The sequence below is a fragment of the Nothoprocta perdicaria genome, unplaced genomic scaffold (assembly GCF_003342845.1).
Source record: "Nothoprocta perdicaria isolate Ctin4 unplaced genomic scaffold, notPer1 scaffold_31, whole genome shotgun sequence".
NCBI lineage: Eukaryota > Metazoa > Chordata > Aves > Tinamiformes > Tinamidae > Nothoprocta > Nothoprocta perdicaria.
In genome coordinates, this window is record NW_020455544.1 from 2,575,442 (window position 1) to 2,584,490 (window position 9,049).

Genomic DNA, 9,049 nt, shown 5'->3' on the forward strand with positions numbered 1-9,049 from the left:
CCACATGCGGTAGGTGTGCCTGCTTGAGCAGGAAGGTTGGACTAGATGATCTGTAGAGGTCCCTTCCAACCTTAAATATTCTGTGAATCTGTGAACTTGGGAACTTCTCCCTGTAACATTTCTAGCCTGAGACGCACTAATGTTATAGCATTTTATCAAGTCATTTGGTTTTGATGAATCTGATAATGACTTTTACTGTTCTAGTAGTGCAACTTAATACAATAAAAATGATAAAGAAGTGGTAAAATTGCAGGTACAATAAGTACCAGTCAATCAACATTGAAATAATTTTAAAATTTAGCCTTGTAATTATTTATATATCTTTGAAGGGTGGAGAGAGGCGATTAATCTGAGACATCTAAGAACAAAATTTGGGTGTGTGATCTAGCTAAGCTACATTCTTCACATGTTCCATAAAGTGTCTGCTTGCTGTTCGGGTCTTCCCAAATCCCCATGGACCACAGAGGTGGGATTTGAGTTTCAAATTTTTCTTCAAAATCCTGAGGGCTTTGTTTCTTTCTGTTGTTCATGTAATCACTCTGTGCTCTCATTTCACTCTGGAAACTTCAGAAAAGTCATATGAAGCTACTGAGGGGTCAGTGATTAACTATCAGTTTTGCGCTGATCAGTTCTTTTGGCTTCTGGGAAAACAACATCCTTGGTACACCAGTGAAAAGATGAGCTATAGTTTCAGGTATGAGCAATTATACATTTTGAATTAAAGAGGCTTTGAGGTACACAGGAAAATGATCAAAGTTCATATTTAAGAAAAGTCTACCTCATCTAAACTGCCATAACAARCATGAAGACTCTGATACTTGGCATTTCTTTCCTTGCAGAGAATTTAGGCATCAGTGCAGCATGTGGGTGGGGCAAGCCTGGAGGAACGGGGCTGTGAGGGCAGAGCTGCCTGCCTCAAAGCCCCTCAGCAGAGATGGCATATGCAGGTGCAGGTGTTGGCTGGTGTCCAGCGGTGGCTTGTGTGGCTGGTTGAGAAGCTTGTCTCAGTCACCTTGCAACCCTAACTGGGAGACTTGTGTGTCAGCTGGCCCCAGGACCCCCCGCTGGAGCCRCCAGTGGGGTATGGCTCTGTCCCAGGGCAGTGGGACAGGCTTCCCAACAAGGCAGTGCACCACGCTGGCAGCTCTCTTGCTGAGGGACAGGCAATTTTGGGAATTGGGAGAATCCTACTTCAGGCTGCCAGTGGTTYCTCATGGAGAGGTGCCCATTGCTCAGGGAATGGGCCTGCCTGGTGAAGGGCAAGGATGGGCTGGCCTTCCTGGAGGCAAGCTGCATGCAGGGCTGTGCAGTGTACCCATGCTGCGTCTCTGCACGTGTTGCGTCCTGGGGACACCAGCAGCAAAATTATCCAGAAAAGGTGTTGGCCAACTGTGAAGAGAACTGCAGCAATAGGGCACCTCCAGGATTTTCCTCCTGCCTTAAACACCCTTGCGGGAGGGTTATGGCCTGAAAAATAGCACACAGGGTCAACTACAGATGTCCATTCCATCCAGGCAAGAGCAAAGGTATGTCACAGCTTGATATGCCACAGCTAAACTGTGAAAAACACAAATGTACAAAAAAMCCCCCCCAGACCTAAGGCCATTTACTGTGTAATTCTAGTGTAAGTGAACGTCAAAGTAAGTAGAAAAAGGCACAGGAGAAAKCTTTAAGAAACTAGTGATCTCACCTAAAATACTCAAAATGTTTGCAATCCTTAAATTTACTTTATCATACAGTATACTTTTTGGGCCATAAAAGTAACATTTAAACTTTGCTGAGCCTTCATAAAATTTCATGCTGTTGAAATGGCACTTACTTGATTTTCCAGCCTGCTCCATGCTCTAGCAGAGTTTCGTTGTGGCTGTACCATCCTCGGCATGCTGTCTGTGAGTACATTACTCAGAAGCATAGACTCTGGATTAGGATGTGCCTTGTGGGACCTGGTGGTGGAAGAGTATGTTTTATATTGTAATAAAGTTCTACATGCCTCTAAGCCCAACTGTTTAAGAGCTTCCAAAACAAAGTTGCTAGAATTTCACAATTTGTTCTTGCAACAGTTCAAATCTAAATGGATGAGAAAAACCACAAGACTTTTTGAGAAGGGTTTGTTTAGCTACTGCACGCCAGAAACCTTACTCTGTCAACTTTGACAGCTGCAGTACATTTGGGATGGGTGGAAGAGGTCCCCTGGAAAGTCTGTGTTGTCACCAATTTGTTTTGTGACTTTCTCTGACGGCTAGAAAAGGGGTGGTAGCCAAGTTCTAAGGGAAGRGTATCCAAGGTCTAAGGGAACTGCTAATGTTATTACCACCAGGATAACTCTGTGTTCTGGGAAGAAACAATCCTCTAGTTACCACAACACAGCATGACATTGAATTTAGTATGACATTACATTTAAACATTGCCCTCTGTGTACACACAGTAGAGCACAGATATGCAATTTTACTTTTGCCTTCCTGTGACTTATGAAATAAGTTAGAGGAGAATAAATAGGATATATTCGTGGCCGTGGGCCCAATATCAGGTGGCCACRGGCCCACCTGAAGTGCCTGTTTGCTTGCACTGCAGGCAGCCTTGGGAGACATGAGGACATGCAGAAACACACAGAGCCACAGAGCTATGGCCCCRCTGCTGAGAGAGAGATGTGGTGGGGTGGTTCTCATCCCTGGGGCGCTGCGGTGGATTGACAAAAGGCTCTTAAGGGAAGACAAGCAGAGAAGACAAGGAGGACAGAGTGCCTGTACTACACAGTTGGTGCCAGACCTGCTGAAAGCTTATGGTCAGGAACAGGGGGAGCCCAACAAGAGGAACATAGGGGTGAGTGTCTGCTAATAGCTGCTTGATTAATAGGAAATGTATGAAGTCATCTGTGTATACAAATGGAAGAAGTCTCCTCTGGATGACAGGTCTGGTCCTCATGGAGAACCTAAACTACCCTGACATGTGATGGGTGATCAACAAGGAGAGCACAAAGATTCCAGCAGATTTCTAGAGCTTACGGTGCTTCTAGGTGCTTACGGCCTGGTACTGAAGCCGGTACTGCTTAACATCTGGACAGTCATGAGTAATCAGTGAAACAGGATGGACCCTCATTAAGTTCAGAGGTGATACAAAACCTTTGTAGGTTTTGGTAGGTAGGTAGATTTCCACTGGAGGAAGCAGTTGGTGTGCTGGAGAGCAGGTCTGCTGTTCATGTGAGCTGTCCTGGACAGGAACCAAATGACATTCAAAAAAGACAAAAGCGAAGTTCTGCATCTGAGATGAAATAAGCACGTGCAGCARTACAGCCTGGAGGCTAATTGATGGGGTAGAAGCCTTGCAAAAAAAAGGACTTAAAAGTGGACAGTAAGCTGCATTAAAGTCTGCACAGCTGAGAAAAAGAACTAATTCATGTCCAAGAAGCAATGAGCAATGAGCAACCACACAGCACCCTTCTATCTGACTTAGGCCATCCCCAGTGTCCAGTTTTGATATCACAGAGCCAGCTGGACACCTGGAATCCCAATGTTGAGCACACCAAAGAATGTAATTCCACCTCAGCTTTCAAATGGAGCTTTTCCTTCCTATCCTGCTGCTGTGCAGCAGTGATGGATGCCGCACAGAGCTGTCCCAAGTACAAGAAATCACATTTGCTCTAGCAGGACAAATTAGCCTCAGGAATGTGAAATACCACTTCACCTGTCGAGAAGCAGAACCTAGCAACTATATCTTCATTAAACTATCCTGGAAAGGAAACAAGGCATCTCTTCCTTTCCACCACAGGCTACAGTAGGCTACTTGGTAAAAGTTTCCTGTGACTGCTTTCCTCGTTAGCACACATTACAAGATCTCAGTTGTCACAGGTGTGCAGATGTCTATTGTTTCCTTGTTTTAAAATAGTCTAATATGACATTCAGATTGTGGCTACTTAGAAAAGAGCCCATATGGATAATACAAGCAGATATAATTAGTGTTTTTTTGAGTGGATCTCTTTATGCTGATACCACCTTGTCTTATAAGCAGATTGATTACAGCAACATGTGGTAGCTTTCAGATTTCAGGCAGCATTGTTTTCCATGTTCCTGCAATATCCCCTGGTCCTTAAAGGGCAGGCAAGGCTCCCACTTTCTTTTTCAGGAAGACAGTCAATGACCCTTTGTCACTGCATGGACATAGAAGAAGATACCACTGGTACAGGTGSCACAACTCATAATTAGCTGTGCTGCATCAAATGAGATTATTGAGTTCATTCCTAATTTCCCATTGTGTTGGAAAGAGAACTGATATTTTAACAGTAGTGAACAACATATTAACAGTTAATTTGAGGTATGTGGAAGGAAACTCTGTTCTTGGTTTATTCCTTTACATAAAATGGCTGTTATACTGGGCCAGTTGTTTGCAAGATCAGCCATTATCTCAATTTCCATATGAGCATATTTTCTGTCTGCACATACAGGACTTTGGGGGTATGGTGTCATGATATCTTCAATGAGATAAAATYCTTTGTCCACAGGGAGAAAAAATCTCCATCCTGATTTATTGCTTAACCTCTAGGGAAGAAAAATACTGAGTACATGATGTTCTCAACCTTCTGGCAAAGACTGCAGACAAAGGAGGGTAAAATGGGAACTATGTTTTATTGGCTATTCAGAATATGATCCCTCTCTTCAAAAATAAATTACATCCTGTAAATTCACTTCATTTTTATCTTTATTTATAAAAAAGCGCCCTTAAACATATGATAAACACTACTCAGGGACAAGTTGGTTTAACAGCTTTGGTAATATTCAAAGATTTTAAATTGCCATGGTTTCAACTTTCACTACACATCTGTAGACTTCTAAATGCAATTTCTCATTACGGGGCGGGGGGAAAACAGCCACTCTTAAACAGTTCTTGAGCATTGCCACTAAAATTAATTGTTAAACTATTAAACTGTAAATTGTAGCCATGATTGTATCAATCTCTAAGTAATAACCTTATATTGCCATTAAAATCTTACCACATCTGTTGTAGCATAAAGCATTATAAGACTGCTTGAAATCATACATATATCTTGCTACATGCTGTTTATAAATTCTTGCTAAGAACCACTATTGAATTATATAGAAAATCATTTTCTGGCAAAACTCTTGTTAAGAAAAACTATTTAATTATGTAGAAAGTTATCTTCTGGCAGATGACTGGTTTCCAAATATTTCTGCTGCTBTTTACTAATTTCTTAGCAAAAAAAAAAAAAAAAGTTTCCTGATTATTCAGTATTATATTGAGTGCAGATTATCTGGAAGATGGAAAGGTACAACAACTGCCTTGTCATCATGATGCACAATTCTAGCACCATCTCTCCATAAATCCTGATGGACCGTGGAGAACAGGCCCTAGAGACCTAATCAGCTAAACGGCATAGAGGAAATCCTAGCATAAACCATGCAGTAACTCAGAGACTAATAAAAAAAATATGTTAAAGGTGGCAGTAAGCCCTAGCCAGTGAGATCTCAGCTGCATTGATACAGTTTAGAGAGCTTGGATGAAATTATRTCTTCCTACTAAGAAAAAGATTTTTCCTGTGTTTTTCAGATTTACAGTGAGCCTGGGCTTATAGCATCAGTTTTGGAAATGACCTGGCCCAGCAAGAGCAGAAGAGAATTCAGTACCCAGGAACTTTAGAGATGGGCGCAAGAGGCTGAAGTTCATTGTTTTTTGACAAAAGGGTGAAAAAGTAAGTTGTTCTGGGACTAATAATATGGTATTGAAAGTCCTTTTGTTTATGAAAGGGTATTAATATGTGTGTTTAGGTACAGGGAACCTGAAACAGTCCTTTGAACTTCTACTTAGAAAGGCAGGACACAAATCCTGTTGAGAGGATCTATCTACCAAAGTTCAGTCTCTTGTAGGAACAGATCTTGCAGCTTGTTTGTGAGTATAGCATTTATTTCTGGAATGAACTCCCATGCTATCGAGATCTGTGGAATAGGAATCAGAAATTTAGGCTGAGAGAGAAGAAATGCTGTCTCTGAATTTGGGAACTGCTTGTAAAAAAAAATAAGCTGTTGCTTCATACACATTTCTCTGGGTAACCCTCAGTTGCATACAGTCCACTAAGGCTTGTGTGTGGAGCACCAAGAGATCTRTCTAGATTTGTAACAGCATTTCTGTTTGTACCAAGTCCCTGTCATGTTGGAAGTGTTGTTTCCATCATCACTGTGATGCATCTACTGCACTGGCAATAAGCTCTCATTAAGCAACTTGTTAAATTGACATATTGTTCTAGATAGTAKATCATATGTCTTTTAGGTGTGTCTAATCAAGATGAGAGGACTCAGAATTTACAGTGCTCCTAAATATAATTCCAGTCTGTTCTAAAAGATTGATAGATGGAACATTGTTGCATATGAAGGAACCTGCAGAAATCATACTAGTAACTCAGTAAATTGTAAATAATAAATAATATATTCTTAAATATAGTTAAATAATATATACAAAATATAAATAATAATGGCTAAAATAAACTATTTTGAGATCTTGCAATAAAGACATGCAACAATTGAAAGCTAACCTTATATTAAGAATAAAAGTAATTGTGCCTTACCCTCCTTGGATTTGCCCCGTGGAAATAACTGTTCAAACAGCTGACATCCCAAGATGAGAGTGGGCTGCAGTGCTTGCCCAGCTCCCCACAACTTGTGCACAGTACTGGCCTCTCCCTGCAGAATAGTGATTTCCTTTACAATATGAAATGCATCATTCTGATGGAAAATATGTCATGTAGAGGGGCTGTTCTGGATTCTTCTCCTCCTTGCCATGCCAGCTGTATAAAGCTCAAATCCCTGAACCAAGAGAAGGAAAACATTTGGCCGAGAGAACACTGCAGGTGATATGTCAAAGTTTGTGTCAAACCTGCCACCAGTCGCAGCTTGGAAGATGTTGATTTTAGCTGACTACTACTTAAAATAAGAAACTCTTCACTGTTCAGAACAGATGTAGCATTATGTTACTCATGCTACCTGCCCAGCTGCTCCACATCAGCATGCATCTCTGTCTCCTATTTGTATTCAGTGAAGGTCTTAGATGCCTCAGAATTAATTTGACTTTTTGTAATGTATTTCTTGGAAAATTAAAAACATTCCTAAAAGCCATTAGGTTATCCGCTGAAGAACTGACAAGGCTGAATGTTACTATTAAAGTTTGCAGAGCTAAAATGACTGTGACAGGCTATAAAATCTACATATTCCTTTAAGTTTAGAACAGCTTAGCAAACTTACAAAGAATAAATGTGATTCCTCCATTGCCATATCTATATAAAAAAAAAAGAACATTTGTCTATAATAAACTATAATTAAGTATCTCCTTCAAGAAAAAATAACTAAGTGATGGCTATCTATCTAGCACGTGACAAACAAATTGAGAGCTGTTAAGAGAAATAAACATATATTTAGTGGGCAAAGTAATTGCCATGCTACTGACTATTTGGAAGGTAGAGCAAAACACATTGTAGGAATGATGTCAGGAATCTCAAAGTCATGTTTACACTTTTGCAGTACCAATTTATTAACAAGAAGCATAAATATACCTGCTGCATACAGGGTATCACACAGTTAGGGTTTGCACACCATAAAGGCAGTTTCCTATTTATAGATACTGAGGCAACTTTGCAGGTCTTAGCAATATAATTCTTCATAATTTCCTCTCCCACACATCATTTGCTTCCTAGCTGTTCGGAAGGTATTTGATAGCAATATACCGTATTGAAAATGGTGTGTTTTTTAACAGCAAAAACATAAATGCAGTTGCTAAGTTAGTTTACTGACCAGTTAATACTTCTCTATCAGCTGCTGTGTAGGTGTATCCCCCATTCCAGTAAGATCTGTCTGCAGATTTTGAGTTACCTTTCTGCAATGAACTGTTCTTTCAAGTATATACCTTAAGATGGCTCATAACTTTTCTCCCAGCCTTTTGTCTATGTCTTTGCTATGCTAGGTGGGCTCACAGCAATTTATTTTCTCGTTTTGTGCAATTCTTAGAAAACAGTAATGAATTTTCAGTGGCTAACACCAATTTCACATATTGGTTGATGCATCTTATGTAGTGGGAAGAGCAAAACAGGTGCCACGTGGAAGGTTATATATTAAAACTATTAAACTACTAACCTTTATGCTTAAAGCAAATCTTAGCAGACAATTTTAAAATAATTGGAAGCTAAGTAATATAAATTATTTCATCTTTTCAAAGAAAACAAGAAAGAAAAGCAAGAAGATGTTAAAAATACTCACAATTCTCGGAAAAGCTGTGTAGCAAGCTGACACAGAAGTTAGGATGATTTTTTTACCAGTGACAGTAGCATATGCTCCTCCCCCTCCTCCTTTCTCTTTTACTTTCAGTTGTTATATAATAACTACGGGCTACATCTGCACCTAATACACTGTGAAAATTACTCTTACCACAAATAGCAGAGGGGAGGGAGTCCCCTTCTCTTTCTGTACAGTTTTCAAACTTGCGGAAAAACAAGGTGGGGAAAGGCGTATGACTCCTGCAGAGAAGGAAGGCTAGAAACAGGGATGGAAAAGCACTACAGGCAGCTGCCATTGCAGCTTGTAGTCTGGAGCAGACACTTTTATGCACGCTGCCTCTTACCATTTCCTAAATGGAAGGCAGTGCACAGTGTGTGTCTGTGCGTCTAGCCAGTCCCCGCCCCTACATAACTACGGTGAGTCTTGCCAGCCAAAGGTCCTAAGAGTTGTTTACTTTGCAAGCAAATAATGATACTTCATGCTGTAATTCCTCTGGTTCTATGAAGCCCGGATTGTATTCAATTGCTACCTGAGAAGAAGTTGCCTTTTGAGGCAACGTGAAGAAGAAGGAGCAGGACCATTAAAAATGACAGGCAGGGAAGAAAAGAGATTCCATGAAGAGGGTGGCTTCTAGCTTGCTGCAGGGTGACAGGGCACAGAGGTGGTATGAGCACAAATGACAGGGGAACTATATGCTTATAAAGGAGCTGAAACCAGTACCTTGCAGATTGCACTGAAATCAAGCATCATGGATTTTAGCCATAAGGTAAGTGTGGATT

The 9,049-nt window shown here is 40.6% G+C and overlaps 1 protein-coding gene across 1 annotated transcript in view; it reads right to left on the reverse strand.

Annotated features, from left to right (window-relative positions):
• IL15 (interleukin 15) overlaps nt 1–8,267 on the reverse strand; it is a 26,016-nt gene extending 17,749 nt beyond the window's left edge. Inside the window, exons 1-2 of the mRNA XM_026042641.1 lie at nt 8,253–8,267; nt 1,820–1,943 (exon numbers count right to left, since the gene is read on the reverse strand). Coding sequence (XP_025898426.1) covers nt 1,820–1,912 — 93 coding nt within the window. The 5' untranslated portion in view covers nt 1,913–1,943; nt 8,253–8,267. The remainder of the gene's footprint in view (nt 1–1,819; nt 1,944–8,252) is intronic.
• Between the last annotated feature and the right edge of the window lie 782 nt (nt 8,268–9,049).